The sequence below is a fragment of the Corvus cornix genome, chromosome 23 (genome assembly GCF_000738735.6).
Source record: "Corvus cornix cornix isolate S_Up_H32 chromosome 23, ASM73873v5, whole genome shotgun sequence".
NCBI lineage: Eukaryota > Metazoa > Chordata > Aves > Passeriformes > Corvidae > Corvus > Corvus cornix.
In genome coordinates, this window is record NC_046352.1 from 3,862,978 (window position 1) to 3,882,546 (window position 19,569).

The 19,569-nt window shown below is 50.6% G+C and overlaps 1 protein-coding gene and 1 long non-coding RNA gene across 5 annotated transcripts; one reads left to right on the forward strand and one right to left on the reverse strand.

Moving 5' to 3' along the window:
* Window positions 1-2,503: 2,503 nt before the first annotated feature.
* On the reverse strand, window positions 2,504-19,215 carry HOXB3 (homeobox B3). 4 transcript variants are annotated; one of them, XM_039564708.1, is made up of 4 exons: window positions 17,744-19,215; window positions 12,509-12,571; window positions 6,071-6,612; window positions 2,504-4,978 (listed from the first exon to the last, which is right to left on the reverse strand). In XM_039564708.1, exons 3-4 carry the CDS (start codon window positions 6,492-6,494, stop codon window positions 4,212-4,214), a joined length of 1,191 nt encoding a protein of 396 aa, XP_039420642.1. In that variant the 5' UTR covers window positions 6,495-6,612; window positions 12,509-12,571; window positions 17,744-19,215; the 3' UTR covers window positions 2,504-4,211. The 4 variants fall into 4 exon arrangements, with proteins under 4 accessions (XP_039420642.1, XP_039420643.1, XP_039420645.1 ...); XM_039564709.1 differs by lacking the exon at window positions 17,744-19,215 and having other exon boundaries at window positions 12,509-12,593; XM_039564711.1 differs by lacking the exons at window positions 12,509-12,571; window positions 17,744-19,215 and adding an exon at window positions 9,670-9,730.
* LOC120411221 lies at window positions 10,872-13,517 on the forward strand. The gene is made up of 4 exons (XR_005603607.1): window positions 10,872-11,402; window positions 11,508-12,069; window positions 12,418-12,485; window positions 13,179-13,517. It is a non-coding gene; the product is annotated as an uncharacterized LOC120411221 (long non-coding RNA).
* Window positions 19,216-19,569: the final 354 nt, after the last annotated feature.

Here is a 19,569-nt window from a genome sequence, read left to right on the forward strand (position 1 = left end):
ATCTGCCTGGCGGGGGGGGGGGGGATGGGAAAGGAGATTTTTGGGGCTTGTTCGAGCTCCAGTTCTCCCATTTTGCAGCCGGGAGGGACTGGGAGGCTTCATTCCCGCAGGGAGAAGCCTGGAAACTTTTGTCAGTTCAAGCATCTGCGTGGGTGGGGAGGGTTTGGGAGGGCCACGGAATAAATCTAAAGCTCATTTAGCAAAGGGGTGAAGACAATAATAACAACAATAATTTGAAAAATACTGATTTCCCTGAGTATTTTGTGAATTCGCTTCTCAAAGCCACCACAAATCTGCTCGATCTCGTCAGATCAGCGATTAAAAAGAAAATAATCGGGTTTCTGCTCGTTGCTGGCTGGTTTAAATTTGTGTTTGGGCTTCTCGGGCTTTGTCTGGGGCGGCCAATTCCTCCTTTTTGAGGGATGGAGGAGCTGGGATGAAGCAAAAGAATTTGGGATGCAAAACTCTTCCCAGGCGCTCCCAAGAGTTGTCTCTGCTTTTTGTTCGCACTTGGAGTTGGTGAGGGGGAAAGAAAAATAAAAAGAGGGGAGGAAAATGAAAAGGGGGGAAAACGCAAAGAGGGAAAAACGAAAAGAGGGGGGAAAAACGAAAAAGGGAAAAAAAGAAGAGGGGGAAAAAGCGAAAAGAGGGGAAAAACGAAAAGAGGGGGAAAAAACAAAGAGGGGGCGGGTAAAAAAAGGGGAAAAACCTCATCTAGAAATAGGGATTTTAATTTTTTTCCCCACGCAGCACACGGAGGCACAAGGGGGGGGAAAACCCTCCCAAGTCCAGGGAAAGGCATCACATCCCTGGGATAAATTCCCAGGGCTCCTGAACGACGCAGAGAGGCAAAAATATTTGTGAGACAAGCGCGGCCCGGCTGCTTTAAAGCCCGGCTCAAATGAGCCGGGCTGGGAGGAAACGGAGCCCACGGAGGCCGCGTCACGGCCGGCGCCCCGGAATTGGCTTTTTTTTTCCCCTTTTCCCCTGATTTTAACCATTTCCTGGGAATCCCTGGCATAACATGGCGGCCGGGAAAAATGTGGGGATGGGAGGGGGGAAGAGAGAAAGGCCGGCCCTTGTTCTGCGAGCTGATCCCAACCGCGCCGTTTTGTGCTTTTAAATGATAAATATTTCACATCGACGGGAAATTGTTCCTCGCATGGGCGGCCAGGGGCCAGGACAGGAAAAGCCGCCCCGATTCTCCGTGATCCCGATATTTATTGGTGCTCCGAGGTTGTAATTATTAACCTGGAAATTGCTTTAGGAAGAGGGATCAGAGCTCTGCGTCGTTTCTCATGCGAGGATTTCTCCACCAGAGCTTTTTTTTATCCCTCCGGGGATTTATTTGGGTTGGTCCTGGCTGTGGCCACAGGTGGATAAAATATAAAATATTAAAAATAAAAATCGAGATCTAGAAAAACTGGAAAAAATAGAAGGCAGAAAATATAACGTAATAAGATGGAAAATAGAATGTATAAGATACAAAATGTAATATGTAAGCTATAGACTGTAATATATTAAGATATAAAATAGAGGATATAAAAGATAGAATAGAAAACGTAGAATATAAAATATAAAACCATTAATATCTATAACATCGAAAATCTAAAATCCACGCTCTGCCTCTACAGCATCCACCCCATTTTCCCCCCCACTTTTTTTTTTTTTTTTGGGGTACCTTTTCCAGCTTTTCCACCCTTTTCTTGCGGCCTCAAAGAAAATCCAAAATCCCCTTCTCCTTCCCTCTGGACGAGACCTTCCCCTCCTCCTCCTCCTCCTCCTCCTCCTCCTCCTCCTCCTCAGCCCCAGCGTTTCGAGCCTGACAAGTCCCTTCCCAGCGCCATAAAACTTTTATTGCCCCTTGCTGCTTTAATCGAAGTTTTCTTAGGGCTTTAGAGCATAAAAGGCAAATTATTCACGGAATTCTCCCATCTGCTTTCGCTGCCGGCCGAGGGCTGTTGCCCCTTTTCGCTCGCACTGACGATGCAACGTTTGCCGGCGGCTTTTTTGGCCTCTTTTCCTAGAAATTTGGGATGCCAGGGAAGGTGCGGGTGGGTGTTTGTGTGTGCACGCGTGTGACCCACGCCCATAATTCAATTATTTTAGCGCTAATTAAAGAAAATAGAAATTGCTGATTCGATTCCTCTTCACTTCCCGAGGCCCCGGATGGAAATTTTTGGGCCATTTTTAAATTTTCTTCTTCTCTCTCTTTTTTTTCTCTCTCTCCTTGTTTTTATTTTTTTTCCCCCGTGATTAATCCTTTTTCCTTTGTTTTCATTCCCTCTCCAATGGCAGCCCTGCCCTGGCGCCACGTGATCCCTCTTTGTGGGCGCCCGAATTCCCAGGATTTCACCCCAAACGGGGACGCCGCTCTCAATCCCTCTCCCTGCGCTCTCCATCCCCATCTCCCCCTTCCCTCTCCTTCCGCGGACTCTTTTTGTTCTCTCCCCCCCCTCAAATCCTCCAGTTTTCACCTCCAAATCCGACGGATAGGACGAGATAAAATTGATAACAGAAAGTTTATTCAGGAATTGTTCACCAGACAACCCTTGAAGCGAGGAAAGAAAAGAACTACTGTAAGAACAAAGAAAGAGCTCCGAAGAGGAGGGGCGGGAGGGGAGGGATTCGCTATTAATTCTTCTAATTCAGGACTAAACAATTACAGTCTGGTTCTGCTCTCATGCCTCCAGTAGAACTAATTACATTATTCATAAGTACCAAGGTAACATAAAACTACTGGTTCTCCCTAAATTACAATAACTAAAATAAGCTCGTGGTACAATGACAAGGGGAACACAAGGTCCTTTTGTTGTTGTTGTTGTTGTTGTTGTTGTTTTTCTCTTTTTTTTTTTCTTTTTGGAACGAGGAAATACTAAAAAAGTACCGTTTGACTCTCGGTTGGTTGGTTGGTTGGTTGGTTGTTTTCTTGCTTTTTTGCCCTCATATAAATACATCGGGTCGGGGATAAATAATTAAAAAAAAAAAAAAAAGAAAGAAAGAAAGAAAGAAAGAAAGGAAAATATTTTCAACTGGCTATAACCAATAAATATATATGAATGTTCACCAGAACACACACCTAACTGAAGGGCGCCTCGACGGAGCTGAGAGCCCTTCAAAGTTGTTTTTGTTTTTTTTTTTTTTTTTAATTTTTTAATACCCATTATATGTAAACTCTAAGTGCAACAAAGATGTCCAGGCAGGAAAGCATCAGCAAATCCCAGGGATCCGTTCGCTTCTGCTTCCGTGGGAGGACATTCCCTCTGTTCAAATATACCCTGTTTTCACGTAAGCTCGAGAGGAGAGGAGGAAAGAAGCGTAGGACTTCTCAGATTGCTTTTTTTCTGGTCGTGAACCCTAAGAAAAACACCCCCCAAAAAAAAACCCCACCCCCCCCAAACGGAGACTTCACCCCAGCAGAGGCGGAGGAAGGGAAATATTCAGACCTGGCAACTCTTTCTTCCTCTCTTTGGAATTCTGGGGGGGCAGGAGGGGGGGAAAAGGGGAATTTAGGCGTTCCCCAAACTGATTTCCCCAACCTTTTGTGGTTCTTAGACCTCTTTTATGCCGATTTGTTTCATTTTTTCGTGGTGTTAGTTGGGAGAGGGGGAGCAGGGCCTGGAGGGACGAGCGTGGCTCCCGGGCGTTGGCGGGTGTGGATATTTGCAGTTCTTGGCAGGGCCCGGTGGGAAGTTACCCGGTGGGAAAGTGGATTTATCCTTTTTCCGGTGGATTTATCCTTTTTCCGGTGGAAAAGGACAACCCTTCCTCTGAAGGCTGGGAAGGAAAGCACAGGTGGGTCTGGAGAAGGAGTCAGAGGAGGGGGGAGTTTCCTGGTGGGTCTCTTTGGGGTTTTGTGGATGCAGAGACCCCGAAACTTGGCTGGCAGACTTTTCTCCTTCTCAGCATCCAGGGATTATCGGTGACCATCCGGACGTGGCTTGGAAATGATGGATTCGGCCTCTTAAACCCTGCTGGATCCCCACAAAACCACCCCAAGCCCCTTGCCGAAGCATTTGTGTGGAAACGCAGGTTTCTCCCTTCCGAAAACACCGAAAACTCTTGGATTTTGTGCTTAACAACCCCCAAAACCCCGAGCACAACAACCCCATCAAACCTCCCCCCACCAGCGAGGACGGAAAGAAACCAGCTCAACACAAAGGTCCCCGAAACCCACCCTGCCCTTCTCCCCATCCCAACAGCTTCCCCTCTCACAGGTGGGTGAGCTTGGGCGCCTCTTGGATTCTGCCCTGAGAAGTCGCGTGGTGCGACGAGAGCTCCGTGTACGTGGGGTGGCTCTCGCACGGTCCGTGGGGCTGGCCCGGGGCCACCCCGCCGTAGTCCATGCCGCCGGCCTGGTGGTGTGGCAGGTGGTTGAGGCCGTAAAGGGACGGGCCAGAGGCGGCCATAGAATCCACAAAGTTCCCTCCGACGTACGCGGGGCTGCCCTGCATGCTGGCCGTCCCGTAGGCCACCCCGTTGCCCTGCAGGACGTGCGGCTCGTACTCGGCCGGCCCGGTGGCCGCGGCGTATTTCTGCTGGCCTGGGCAGCCCTTCAGGGCCGGCTGGTAGCTCGTGGTGGCCACGGCGTAGGCGTTTTGGTGGGGTTTGCTGAAGGAAGGCGGCGACGGCGCCTCGTAGCCGCCGCTCATGGGGTGCAAGGCGTTGAGGAAGCCGGCCGAGGCCTGCATGGGCTGCGGGGGGCTGCCCGTGGGGGAAGGCCCTCCGGAGGAAGAGCCCATGCCTTTGGATTTCTGATCTTTTTTGTACTTCATCCTCCTGTTCTGGAACCAGATCTTGATCTGCCTCTCGCTGAGGTTCAGCAGGTTGGCCATCTCCACGCGCCGCGGCCGGCACAGGTAGCGGTTGAAGTGGAATTCCTTCTCCAGCTCCACCAGCTGAGCGCTGGTGTAGGCGGTGCGGGCCCTCTTGGAGGCCGAGGAGCCCGGGGGGCTTTTCTCGCCGCTGCTGCAGGTTTCTGCCGGCCCCGGAATGAAATAAAAGAGAATTACTTACATGCAGAAATTGAATGCATCGGTTCTTAATAAATCCTTGCAGCAGGCACCCGAGTCGGAGCCCCCCCTCCCCTCGCCCCTCCGCATTAGCCTGCACTCCATAATCGTGTCATTTATTAAGAGTTCTGTTCTCCAAAGCTGCCCCGGCTTTATGAAAATTTGATCATGTCATGTAGAAAAGGATTCCAGGGCCATTTATTGAGGAGTCGATTATTTCCAACAGATAATTTTAGAGAAAATAATGTTTGGCACGGGGGGCGGCGGCCGCTGCAGGGCCAATTAACGCCAGGGTCGAGAGGGGTTTGGTTTGCACACAGGTGCAACACCAATATTTGCCTCTGTGCCCACCTTTTGGAGAGATGAACACCATAAATGATATTAATGGGGGATGAAGCATGCACCACCAAGTTTACGTGAACGAATTTGTCGAAACTGTGATAAATCCCGACTGATTTTTTTGGGGTTTGATCTGGTTAGACTGATGGGATGTGTGGAGAAGGTGGACGTGGTTGTGCCTCTGCCTTCTCTGTGCACGCAGACAGAGAGGTGGGAAGGGACCAAACAGAATTTTAGCAGTGCATGGAGCAGTTGGGAGCACATTTTCCCATATTTGCGTCCCCCCAGCCGGACCTCGGCCAGCCCCAACGGCCTGGCTGCATTTCCCTGTGCTTGTGTTGAAAATAAACTGAGTGTGCCCAGCCAGGGCTGCGGGATGGGCAGTGCCCAGTGCCAGGATCCTCTCTGGAGTCCTGCAGGATCCTCTCCTTATCCCTTTACCCCCAAACAAAACCCCTCTGCCCAGTGACTGCACCACTTTTGAGGCTTCACATCAGCAGAGGCCAAGGAAGGGAAATACTCAGACCTGGCAACTCTTCCTTCCTCTCTTTGGAATTCTGGCGGGGGAAAGGGGAATTTAGGCATTCCCAAACCTGATTTCCCCAACCCTCTGTGGCTCTTAGACCTCTTTTATCCCGATTCATTTCGAATTTTCGCGGTGTTACTTTTGGAGAGGGGGAGCAGGGCCTGGAGGGTGCCACCAAGGCCGGCCGAGATACCTGCGCTGGGCGAGCTGTTCTTCTGCTTGGAATTCTGCCTCGACTCCTTCATCCAGGGGAAGATCTGCTTGGAGAGGCTGGCGCTGGCGCTGAGGTTGGCTTTGCCGGGGGCACTTTTGCCACCCCCAGCCTGGCTATTGCTGCTGCCCCCGGCGCTGGTGGCCACGGCGTTGGCGTTGGGCGAGCCCGGCGGCTCCGGGGGCAAACTGGGCCGCATGCAGCTCCCGTTGAGCTCTTTATTTTTCCCGTGTGGGGCTGTGTTGCCAAGAGACTGCAGGGAGCAGGCAGACCTCTGGAAGTCGTTCTCCATGTGGGAAGCGGCCTGGAAAGGCTGCTGGGGACCCTCGTAGCCGAAGCCATTGGCGCTGCCGTAGGAGTAACCCCCGAAGAGCGTGGAGCTGTCGTAGTACGTGGTCTTCTGCATCTCTGGGGCGCCCCACAAGGATTTTTTCGGCTACCAGGGTCTTGACACCCCTATGGCAGAACATTGGCACCCCAAGGCCACGTGACAGCCCCTCTCCAGCTGTCTGGTGGGAGCTGACCTGAAAGGTTAGGAGAAAACACACAATAATAGTACCCGGCCTAGGAATCCATCTTGGGGCCTGAAAGGCCCATGACATGAATAGGGTCCCGCAGAACAGGGGCAACAGATGCTGCCAGCAGATTTTACCCTGTGGAGGCTCCACGAATGGGGCAGGGTGAAAGCGTGGAGCTGATTTTGAGGAATTTGGGGGCGGCTGCGCCTTTTTTCCCCCCCCTCGCTTTGCTCTGTCAGCGCACGTGGGGTCATCTGTGTACATCTATTTATTCTGTATTTATCCCTACGCACGTGAAAACACACCAATCCCCAAGAAATGCCCCTGTGGGTGTGTGTCGTTCGCACATTCACACACCCAGGCCCAGATAAAAACCCGAATGATCACAAATATCACAGTGCAGAACGGAGAATTGCTGGCCACAAACGTAAAAGAAATGGAAGCCTCGTTATTCCTATTTAAATCAGCCACTCACACGCGGAGCAGCCCCCAAAAACCTTCCACCAGCAGAAATTCAAAGTTTCTTGTCAGGCCCGCGCCTGGTTTGTTTGGTTTCGAGCTGCAAACAGCGAATATCCGTGTTTTTTCTCCAGGTAACGCTCTCCTGGCACACTTGGCTTCCTTTGCTGTTTACACAGGAACTCTCAGCGCCTCTGGAATTCAGGGCAAAGATTTCCAGCAGATTGGAGCAGGGGCACCGATTCAAGAATGTGCTTCCCTCGGCCTGCTCTGAGTCTCTCCCTGTCCCTCTCTGGCAGCACAGGTTGAATTTAGCGAACAAATCCCTTTTTTCCTGCACGGCTTTGTATTCCTCCTCCCGAACCCGGAGCTGCCACTGGGAAGATGCTGATTCCAAACCCGATGGATTTTAATTGCTGTTGTTATTTTTTTTCCCCCCTCTCGGGAAACAAACAGTTCACGAGGCCATTTGCTCCTCACTTTCCACTCCTAGGATTTTCCAGCGTTCCTCCCTCCCTCAATCCAAGCTCAAAAAGTCGAAAAAAGCCCAGTCCGAAGCTTAAAATCACAAAATGAAACCTTCCCTTTTTTCCTTTCTCTCTCCCTGACCTTTTTCTTATTTTTCTTCGTCTCTTTCTTTTGTCTTTTGCTTTCCTCCAAGCAGAAACTTTCCCCTCCATAAAGACGGAGTAGAAATACCCTGAAAAAAAGGTAAAACTACCCTCGGAAATGATCAGCGCACGGATTTTTAAAAGGCAGAGACTCCTCTCTGCAGCCCGGACTTCGCAAGGAGCCACCGAGCATTTTGTTTGGGGATGGATATCCATTGTATAATTCATTGTATCTCTTGTATATTCCATTTTATCTGGCCTCTTTCATTCTGCAAAACAAAACAAAACAAACCCCGCCGAGATAAAGCCCGACGCGATATTTTTTAAGTGCCGGGATTTAACAGAAGCCACAGCTCGGCAATAAATAACATTTTCTTCCTCCTTCCCTGGCTGCTGCTCTTATGTCACGTCACATGAAAGCTCCGTTTACTTTACCCCAGCCTCAGAGTGCCCACTTGGCACTCCGCTGGGCTTCTTTTTTTTTTTTAAACCCTGATTAAATCCTTCCTGCATTCCCAAATCCGCATCGGATCTTCCTCGGAGATGCGTTATTGTCTGCGCAGAGGATGAGATCCTCGCTGGGAGTTATTCTCCTCTGCCTCCCTGGCCATGATAAATATGTCTTATTAAAAAGTAGCCTCCACTCCCCGAGCCGTGAATTAATTAATTAACAAACAGCAGCGCCTTTATTATGAATAGGTTTGCTGGAAATATCTGCGAGGGGCAGAGGCGGGAATTTCTCCAAGGCCTTCCTGTCTGGCAGAGATTTCTTTTAAAAAAAAAAAAACAACCCCCAAACCAAAACAACGAAACAAACCCAAAGCAGAACCTTGTGAGGCTCGGCCAAAGCAGCTAAAAATAACAGCGAGGAATTTTTTTTTGGTTGTTGTTGCTGTTTTTAAATGTCCATAAAATAAATTTACAACCCCCTTCGCCCAAGAGCTGCCTCGCTCGTGGCTTCCACAGCTTCACTTTGTACCTCATCTCTCAGCGCCTCACAAATGCCGCTCATTTATCTTCGCCCAGGACGGCCGCAATCCTAATTATTTACTCCAAGGAATTGCTTAGGAAAGAAAAAAAAAAAAAAAAAAAAAATCCCGGGCAGAATAATAAATATTCGATGATCTCCTGTTCCAATTAAAGCCGGGCGGGAGCCGCGCCGGCTGCTCCAGCTCGCTCCAAGTTTCACTTTGCGAGCGGCACCGATTCCCCACAAACTCTTTGCCTGCAACTTTGGAGGGCGAGGATTTGGGGCCATTTAAATGAAAAATAATAATAATAATAATAAAAAAAAAAATATAAGAATCGGGGAAAGGTGCCAGAGGGAAAAGGCTGTGGAGAGGATGAGGATGCTCCGGGAAAAAATAGAAATCAGGCGGTCGGGGGAAGGAGATGAAAGGAAGCCGAGGCAGAGGGATTCTGCTGGAAAGGCGTCCCCTCCATGTTGGAAATCCGAAATTCCCAACCTGAGTGTGTTTCTGGGGAAGAGCAGCGCCTTTCCCCTCCCCCGCCCCCTCGCCAGGTCCATTTCCCCGAGCCGCAGAAGCCAGGCAGAGCCCCGCGTTTAATTCCGATTATTATTAATACTCAATATTCCAAACATGCCCTTTAACAATAGGTCGGCCGCTCAGAACGAGCTCAAACCCCCAACGCCTTTCCCCGGCCGTGGATCCGCCTGGAAAAAGAACGAGCCATTCCCCAAATTTCCCTTCCTCCCTCCCCCCACCCAAGCAAGAACTCCCCCAGTTGGAAAAACGCGGGGATGGGGAAGGGGGGATGGAGGGGGGGGGGGGGGTTGGAAAAGAGGGTGGGGGTGGCGGAATTAAAAAAAAAAAAAGGGCTCTGGGTGAGGGCTGCAAAAGAGGCTCTGCGTGGAAGGAAGCTTAAAGCTTGTGAACTCTTCTTGAACCGAGATTGGAGTCATATGGTCATAAATCATTGGGACATATACTCCGCCATTCACAAAGTGATAGCCTATTTGAGTCCGGCTTACCTTAGTCTCTGACGAGCCAAGCACAGGCAGACATAATATATTTTCACATCCAGCATCCACGCAATCAATAAGCAAGGAATGACCCCCCCCCCCCACCCCTCCCCTCCCGTTACTCCCCGCTTTTTTTTTTTTTTTTTTTCCTTTCAAAACGTTACGGGAATAAAACGCGCGGGTGAGGCGGGGAAAAAAAACAAATAATAAATAAATAAATCCGGCATAGGGGTGGGTGTAATTATTTTAAAAAAAAAAAAAAAAAAAAAAGGAAGAAGAAGAAGAAGAAGGGAAAAAAAAAAAAAAAAAAAAGCCAAAACAGAGGGGGAGGGGGCTCAGCCAGTCGGTTACGGCGGCACAAATTGTCTCGCTCGGTCTCCGTTTGGGGGAAAGGAAGGGGGGGGGGGGGGAGAGAGAAAAATAAAAAAAAAATTAAAAAAATAAAAAATCAAGATGCTTCCCAGCTTTCCCGAGACGTGCGGGAAAAGCCGAGGGGCTTTGAATGGCCAAACGCTGAGGTTCTACTTGGCCTCTGGACTGGTACGCGCTGCTCACTGATAACAATGGCCTCTGCTTTAGCACGGCAAAGGGGAAGAAGGGAAAGGAGAAGGGAGGAAAAAAAAAAAAAAAAAAAAAAAAAAGAAAGAAAGAAAAGCTGAACACAACAAACCCCCCCACACACACCCACCCACCCCACACCCACCCGGCACCGCCACACGCACCCCCCCTGAACCGCGCGGTGCTCGGCTGGGATTAAATAAGAACCCGCGAGGATCCCGGCCACGACGGGGGGATTTGGGGGGTGGGAGGGTGATGGAGGCGGGGGGGGGGGGTTGGGGGGGGATGAAGCGGAGGGGATATTTCAGAATCAAGATTTGGTTCGGATCGCCGGGCGAAGGCTCCCGAACAGCGTCACTAGTGAAAAATTATGCTAATTGCAGGCGCGGTGGACAGAGGCCTAGGCAGAGAGACGGCAAAGCCGCCCTTTGATTCACGTGTTTAACAATTAGGTGTCAATTTATGCTAATGAAGCCTCTCCCCATCGCCCTGTCCCCCCCTCCCCTCCTCTCCCCTCCGCGCCGGCCACAACCGCGCCTCTTCCAAGAGGATGCTGAGGATGCTCCCCCCACCCCCTTCCCCGCCGCCTTGGGCTCCTCGCAGCCCCCCCAGACCGAATCCCCCCCTTTTTTTAGGGCCTGAACCGGGGCTTTGAGCAGCGCGGAGGGGCCGAGCCGGGGGGCGGCTGCGGCTCGGAGGAACTTGGGCGGAACTTTCAGCATCCCGGAGCCTCGGGAGTGGGTGCGGGGCTTGGGGGGGGCTGAAGGGCTCTCCGGGGAGGCCGAGGCGGCGAGGTGTGGGGCAATAAAGATGATTATTATTGCGGTTATTAATAACCCGGGATTGCCTGGCCGCTGTCGCCACGGGAGATTTATGCCTCTCCCCTCTGCCGCCAACAAAAACTGGCCAAGAAGCGTTTTTAGGGTGGAAAAAAACCCCGTGACGAGGAGGGGCTGGCGAGTGGGAGGAAGGCTGGGCGAGGAATTTAGGTGTCTGCACTTTTTTTTTTCCTTTTTTTTTTTCCCCCCTTCTCCCAAGTGCTACTTTTGTTTCCCATCCCAATTTTCGGCCCTCCTTTAATTCCGGGCGCTCCCTCCTTGGCCTGAAGTGCTGACGAGGGGGGAATTTGAGTGGAGCAAAAGGCAAAGAGGCACCACCAAGGCTCTTTGGACTTTGCTGGGAAGGTAGGACCCTTCGAGGGGTTCCATCGCCTTTTATTGTTATTATTATTATTATTATTATTATTATTATTATTAGATTTGTTTGCTCTGTGTGTGCTGCACCTTCAGTCTGACAGCTCTGGAAAGAGGAAAAGAAAATAAAACGACAATAAAAAGGATGCCCAAGGAAATATTTGGACTTTGGAGGACTCACACAGCCAAGGTTTTCCAGGTGATGGATAAAGTCTGATCCCAAGGATTCCGGGGTTTCCAGCTATTGTTCTGCCTGCAGCCTGCAGCCCCCAGATGGGACCAGAGAACACCATTATTGCCATTTTATTATTATTTTTTTCCCCCCACCACCCCTCTCATCTGCCTTTTTATGAACTGCTCCGACATAAATCTTCTGCGCCGAGACAGTTCCCATTTAGGAAGCCCGGCGTGGAATTCCCAGGGAAAAGGGAAGAGGAGAAACAGTCGTGGACTATTTAAAGACTTCTCTGCAGATGAACTTCTCTACAGATTTCTGACCATGGATCTCCACTGACTTATTTGGAGCTCTTGGACAACCAGAAGTGCCTCGGATCCTGCAAGCAACTCCTCTGAAGTGCAAAAATTCTTGTTTTAACCTCAACCAGCTGGAAAAAATCCCTGTTAAGGCGGTGGTTGCACGTTTAGGAGTTGAGCTGCTGTAAGTAGTTATTTCAGGCATTGCCATTTTTGCTTTGCTTGCAGCTTATTTTTCTTTCAAATGCGGCTCCCTCGCCCTCGTCACGAAATCAGCAGCAAATGTTGCGATCTGAGTGGCTCTCCCTTCAAAGGGAGCGCAGGAAATATCTCCCATCTCAAACACTCCCTCCAAGTCACGGCCATAAATCACCAAGTTTCCAGACAAGCCGGTAGCAAAAGGAAAATAACTCGGCTGAAACCCGCAGCAGCCTTTGCTTGTTTTGGGGTGGGGTGGAGGGGAGGGATTTAAAATTAAAAAAAAAAAAATAAATAAAATAAATGAAACAAGTCACGTTTGGGGGATTTTTAGAGGAGGAATGGCTTCTGCGAGGCTGGTGGTGAGCAGGGACAGACGGACACGACACACACAGAGGCCAGGTAGGAGCTGCAGCAAAACTCACCGATCCTCCGAGGGCTGCTCCGGCAAATTCGAGGCCGCGGTGGATTTTGAGAGAGGAGAAGGACTGAGGAGGGGGGGAAATAAAAAAAAAAAACGAAAAAAACAACAAAACACAGCGTGAAAGTTGGGTCAGAGCAGCGTGGACAAGGGGATTCACGGTCAGCCAGAGGAGGAAATTGGTGGGAATGGGGAGAAGGTGAACAAAAGCCCCTCTGGGGGTTTCTCCCAGCCCAGGAATCCCCGCACTTGCAGGGATCACCCAGCAGCCCCACCAAAATTCGGATTTACTCCTGAAGATTTGGTGCAATCCCATCTCTCTCCCCGGTGTCTCCTTCCACCTTCCCTCCCTGGAAACCCCCCAGGCCGGGGAAACTCCTCCCGGTTTTGGGGTTCCCATTCGGGACGGACCCGTGAACCGTGGGCTGGGGGTGAACTCTGAGGGCAGCTTGCAAAATTTGGGCATGGTGAAGGATTTGGGCTCAGTCCTGGCGGTGATCTCAGTGTTAAACGCTTTTAAGAGATTAAATACCTGCAGTTCATTAGTTTGGGGCAAACAACAATAAAACAGGAGGGGGAACACCAGGCCGTTTCCCCGGAAAGGCAGAAAAGCCTTGAGGATTCAGAAAATGAATTTTTTTTTTTTAAATTTCCCGATTCCAAAATGTGCTCAGAGGAGGAGGACGGAGCTGCTTTATGGAGCACGAGGACACGACCCGCGCAGCAGCGATTCGGTCCCAAAATTAACGCGTTCGAGCCGCGAACGTTCCGAAAGCCACGCCGAGATTTATCACCGCAACTTTGGCACGCAGAGCTCCCGGCGCGGGGAGGAGAGAAAGGGAAAGGGAAGGAAAAAGAAAGCAAAAAAAAAAAAAAAAAACAAACCAAAAAAAAGCAATCTCATTTAAAAATATTTTCGTTTTGGGAAATATTCGGTCGCTTTAATAATCCTGTTTCCGTTCTGTATGTTGATGTTATTAATCTCAAATAAAAATGTTCCCCTCGCACCCTCACTCTGCTTGTGACAACATCCCCGAGTCCATAAATCACCCGCGGATGCTTCGTGACCTTCTCGAGTCGGCGGCCTGTGGCTGGGTTTTTTATTAGGATTATTATTACACGCGCTTTAATGCGCAGCCCTGGCCGTGCTCCACTTACATCACCGCCCTCCCCGCTCAGCTGGGGCCGCTCGGGTCCCTCTGAGGTTCGGAAAGAGAAAAAATTCTAAAAAAATCAAAAGAAAAGGGAAAAAAAATATTTAAAAAACCAAATCCCTTTCTGCACTGTGAGCTCAGCAAACGCTGACTCTTCCCAAGTTCCTCCCACGCCGGGAGCGGGGAAGAAAAGTGGGGAGACAAAACTCGAGGAGGTGGAGAAAAGAGGGGAAAATCGCGTTTATTTGGAGTGGAGGGAGGGAGGGAGGGGAAAAAAGAGGAACAAACAAACAAACAAACAAACAACCAGCAGAAGAAGCTGGAATAAAAAGCGGCTCCAGCCACGGGGGCGGTTGTTTTGCTCTGCCCCTCGTTTATTCCTCGCAGCTGAGGGATGCAGCGAGGCTTCCCCCACCCCCTCCCCGCGTTCTTTGTTTTGTTTTGGGGTTGGTTTGGGGTTTCTTTTTATTTCTCTATTAATTTTTCTCTCGGGGGCGGGGCCGCTCCCGCCCGGCCTCGCTCCTCCCGCAGCCCCCCCCAGGGCCGCTCACCCCATCCCGGCCCTTTTTTTTTTTTTTTTTTTTGGTCTAAAAAGAAGATTTTGGAGTTTTCCCACCCCGCAAACAGCGAGAACGAGGTGGGGAGAGCTCCGAGGAGGAGGAGGGGAGAGTTATGGAGGGTCCAGGACCTCACGAAACCCCAAACAGAAGCCGGGCAGGATAAGAAATCAAAATGAAACTGAGTGAGCGGTGGGTTTGCCTTGACAGATTGGACCTTTCTCTCCCCCTGACCTTTGCTTAGAGGAGCAATAACTCACCAGGTTAATGATCAATCAGCGGAAGAGCTCTGGAATCGGCTCCAAAAAAAAACCCCAAAAATCGAAATAGAAGCACACAAACACCCCCCGGGCTGGGTCCCACCGGCCCCCCAGCACCTCCTCCCCCATGGGACACCCAAAAAACCTCTCCCGGCTGAGTGAAGATTTGGGAGGGGGTGGGTGGGGTTGGGGGGAGGCAGCCTGGGGGACCAGGCGCTATTTTGGGAGAAAGGGGTGGGAATCCCCATCCCCACTTTCCTTCTCCTCCTCCTCCTCCCCCCCCCATTCCCAACCCGCCTTTCCTCCCAAACGCCGAAATAATCGCTTGAATTATGCGCCCACGTGACTGAGCCACGTCAAGCTTTTGGGCCATTTTCTGGAGAATTAGGAAACGAGCGGCTCTCCCCTGCAAGTGCCACGAATTCCCCCGTCAGCAAATTCCCAAACTTCCCGGGAAGCGGGGCAGGCTTTTCCCCTCGCCCCATCCCGCCGCATTCCCGGCCTTTGGGGCGCTCCGGGGTTGTTTTTTCCTTCCCTTTCATTCATTTTTCCTTCTAATTTTCCTTTTTTATCTCTGAACCTGGAGGAGAACAAACACCAACGGGGAGAGAGACCGCGGCAACCACCGCTCCCAAAGCCGAGACGGCGGAAATCCAGGGAAAAAATAACGGGATTGGGGATCAGGGAAAAAGGACTGGGGGGGATTTTTCTGCCTCCCAGGTCCTGGGGATGGGCTCCTCGTTGACCCCGGCACGGAGGAGGCGGTTCCCGATTTCTTCCCGTTTTTTAACCCCCACCCTGCTCGTCCTCCAAAAGACAAAAAATTTGGGGGAAAAAAAAAAAAAAAAAAAAAAGAAAAAGAAAGAGAGAGGGGGGAAAAAAAAGAAGTTTCAAAGCTTTTCTCCCACCGCAGTTCCGGGAGCACCCACGCGGGCGGCGGGGCCGTTTCTGTGAGGAAAGGGAGGAATTCGGTGAATTTTTCTTGTTGCAGGGATCCCCGCCTGCATCCTGGAGAGCGAGTTGGGAATGAGGGAGAAGGGAGCTGGGAGAGGAGCTGAGTTTCCGTTTCACCTTCAGATACCTCAGAAAGACTAAAAAATCCAGAGGAAGAATCCCGGGAGAGGGAAAAGTGGTGCCAAGGAATTCGATTTCTCCGCTCTGGGATGGTTTCACACCGAATTTCTCCACCTGAGCGCCGCATCCTCCCCGCGCGGGGCATCCCCGCAAACACCCCCCAAAAACACCCGCGAGAGCCTTTTTTTGGGGGGTGAGGGGGGTGTAAAATCCTCTTTTCCTGTCCTGGAATTCGCCCGGGCATCCTCATCACCACATCAAAGGGCTCGCGGCCATCCCGAGCTCCGGGTTAATTTTTAATCGGGGGAAAAATTTGGGAGCGGGGATGTTCGAGGCAGCAGAGGACACGCAGGGGGTTAAATCCTATTCCTATTTTTAACAGGGATGCGCGGCCGTGTCGGGACACAATTCCCTGTGGGTTTGACCAAAATATCCCTTCCCTACACCCACAGAATCCCTGCAATAACCCACAGAGGGGAATAACCAGAATAAATTCATTTTTCAGTGCTCAACCTCCCCTGGAAAAAAAAAAAAAATCTTATCAAGGATCTGAGCTCCCAGGGAGCAGATTGCCCAGGCTGGGAGTAAAATCCGGGTTTTTTTTAAAGGGAGGGTGGAAGAAACGCCAACTTAGAAAGGTGGAGAAATAAATCCACATTATTGCCCTAAAATCCTCCTGTCCCAAAAGAGCAGGAGCGGGAGCAGCAGCCCCACAAAGATCCATCCGGTTAAAGATCAGAAAGTGTCCATTAATATCAATTTACTTCAACGAAAACTTTGGTTCTTCATGAAGTTGGTGATTTATGATAAAATCAATTAAATTACGGCCACTTAGGGCCTGCGGTTTCTCCTCGGATTTCATTCGCCAACAGATCGAGCTCTCGGTTAAAGAAAAAAAAAAGAAAAAAAAAAAGAAAATTCAAGTTTCGCTGGAGGCGAATGGAGATAATTCCGAAGCTGGAGAAATGGGATGCGAAGCAATTTTCAGGAAATAAAATAATAATAATAATAATAATAATAATAAATAAAAAGGAAAGCAAAGCAGAGCAGACGCTGGTGGAGCCGAGCTCCTGCCAATGCAGCCTCGGGAAATATCCGACACCGAGCCCAAAACTTTCCCAGTTTCCCAATGGATGAGGACATTTTCAGAACTGGCAGCTTGTCCTGAGTTATTATCTCGCTCCAGAGGCAGCGGGGCCACAGGAGAACAGGGAGCACAAATAAATTCAAATTTAGAACAAAACTTCGCTGCTTTAATTCGATTTCTCGGAGGTTTTTGTCCCCACTCCGTATAAAGGATTTTCCTGTCTTGCCGTTCAAACTCACATCGGGCCTTCATGGGGGAGGAGGGAGAGGGGATTTTGGTTTTGCCCTGCGACAGAGATTTTCACCACAAATCCACAGAATATAAAATATCCGCTATTCCCACGCCCTCCCTTTCCAACCCTGCCACGGTTTTGAGCGAAACGAGCCATTTTCATCATCCCCCCCTCCCCCCTCGAAGCTCCAAACCAAACATTTTTCAAAGCCTGATATTTTTAAGCCGGGATTCCCCCAAAAGAGCCGCCGATTTTTTGGATGAATTCTGAGGCGCCTCAACCTTCCCCACTCCCCTGAAACGCACGCAAAGGAAAAGCAGCTCGAGCATCCAGATGTTTTTGAGGCACATCTGGCCGCTCCAGCCCGACCTGGGGAGGCAAAACACGCTCGGGACAGACGCAGAGCTTGGGAAACCTCTCCCTCTTTTTCTTTTTTTTGCTGTAATTAGGCTTTGCTCCGAGTAAACAAAAAACTTGGTGGGGCCATAAATCACCGTCCCCAACATTCGGCGCTTTAAAAGCCGCTTTTCCAACGGGCTTTTTTAGGGGTGGTTTTTTTTTTTCGGTCGTTTCTTTTTCAAACGACACAGGAGGTGCGAAACCTTTAACAAATGTGTCCCGGGCAAACTTTGGCGGGGGGGAAAAACGAGTTTGGGAAGAAGCTGGTGCCGGTTATGGATAATTTTTGCTCCTCTTCTGCTTCCCCGAGGCATCAGTCTTAATTTGTTCGCGGGGGAAGAGGCAGCTCCGGCTCCTGGTGAAGCCTTGTCAAAGCTTTCGGAGCAATTAATTACAACTCGCGGCCCCGGAGCTGCGGCGTTCGTTGGTTTATTTATTTATTTATGTATTTATTTATTTATTTTTGAACTTCTTACCTGCGAGACTCCGGGCCAGGACTCCAAGGAGAAGGAGAAAAGCCGGATCGGGGCGGTGCGGGTTCGCCACTGGAGCAGGCAAATTAAGGAGAAGAAACTACTTTATTTCACCCCCGCTGGATCTCGCCGACAGCTCGCTCGGATTGGAATTTTTTTTTCCCCTCTCAAAGATGTTTTGAATATTTTTTTGATTTTTTTTTTTTTTTGGACTTGTTCTGTTCAAACAGAAAGGGCTCGAGGTGGAGAAAAATTAGAAATTCGTCCAAAAGAGCTCAAAGTATGGCAAGGATGAGAATCCCTTCGCGGAGAGACAGCGAGCCCAGAAGGGATGAGGTGGGGGAGAGGGGGGCGATCGAACGCTCCCCTCTTGGAAAAAAAAACCCATAAGAAAGAGGGAAAAAAGTCCCAAAAAAACCTCCCCCACTCCCGAATCCCTGGTATCTGTCTGGAAAGCTGTTTCTCTTTATAAAGACTTAAAATGTTGCAAGAGGGTTATAATACTGAGTGACAAGGGGTGCTGGAGAGAAGGGAACCAAATGGATTCTGCTTTTTAGAGCCAGTAGGAATTGGCCAGCCTTCAGTGTCAGGATTGGAAATTGATTCCATATGTCTCGTCCGGGGAAAGGGGAAAAAACCGAAGGGAAGGAAGAAAGACGGCAAGAAAGAGCGAGAGAGAGAAGGGGAGGGAGGGGAATAAAAGTTATTCAGAGCCCACCCGGGTTTTTACTTTCTTTCAGCAACCCCCCCCCGCCCTTCGCAGTAAATCCCAGCGCTAAATCTCGCCCTTTTCCAGGGAATATTTGGGACTCTTGGAGCACGAGAGAGGGGGAGAGGTACCGGTAGCAACAAACCAGATCCCGGAGGTTATTTTTAGCCTCGGCTTTGCTTGGAGCTGACCTCAGCGCGGGGAGAGGGAATACGGATCTGGGAGATGCTGGAGGGGCCGTGGTGCGGATCCTGCCCCCCAAAACCCTAAAAGCGGGGGGGGGGGGGTAGAAACTTCCCCATCCTAAAGAAAACCACCCCAAACCCACGCCGGGAGCCGGAGCAGGTGATGGGGTGGCAGCTCCCGGCTGGCAGCGGTGGCAGAGGGGCTGGCAGGGGGTGGCCGCTCCCTGTCCCCCCATCCCGGAGGCTGCGGATTCCCATTCCCAACTGATTCCAGCGGGAAAAGCCTCGGGGAGAATTCGACCCGAAGTTTTTCAGGCTTCTCCCCCTGACCTCCAATAGCGCTGCCAATAAAGCGCTGATGTATTTCACATCAAAAGGAGACGGGAGAGCAACGAGTGGGGATTTCTCCTTAACCCCTCCCCTCATATCTACGCTAAAAAACAAAGAAGGAAAAGAGGGGGTGGGGGGGTGGAAAAAGGAGTCGAATCGCCACCACGGCCTCTGATTTATAGCCTCCCTTTTCATCTCGGGATGGCTGCGCGCAGGGAAGTGTCGAAACGGCGTTGTTGCCTTTTATTCCCTTCGTGTCCCCCTCCTTTCCCTCCTCCCCGCGCAGCAAAAAAAAAAAAAAAAAAAAAAAAAAGAGAGAGAAAACTTCAAAGAAAACCCTCCCCACTTCCAAACTTTTCCCTGTTTGGCTGCGAAGCCACCGAACTCTTCCCTTTTGTCTCGGCTGCCTGCGACTCGTGTTCGCCTCTGGTTTTAGAGATGAAAATGAAGCGGCAGCCGCGGCCCCGGGCCCTCCCCGGCGGCTCCTCGGCCCTGCCGAGGGTGGGACCGGGGTGATCGCGGCTCTGGGAGCCCGGGGGTGACGCTGAGGGGGCCAAACCCTGCCTCAAACCCCGTCCCGAGGGAAAACACCGATAAAAAGGGGG

What these genes read in the sequence shown, in the direction of transcription:
- HOXB3 (XM_039564708.1), bottom strand. Translation starts at nt 6,494, where the DNA reads ATGCAGAAGACCACGTACTACGACAGCTCCACGCTCTTCGGGGGTTAC. An exon ending in GAACAGCTCGCCCAGCGCAG is followed by an intron (nt 4,979 to 6,070) that starts GTATCTCGGCCG and finishes CGGGGCCGGCAG; the next exon opens with AAACCTGCAGCAGCGGCGAG.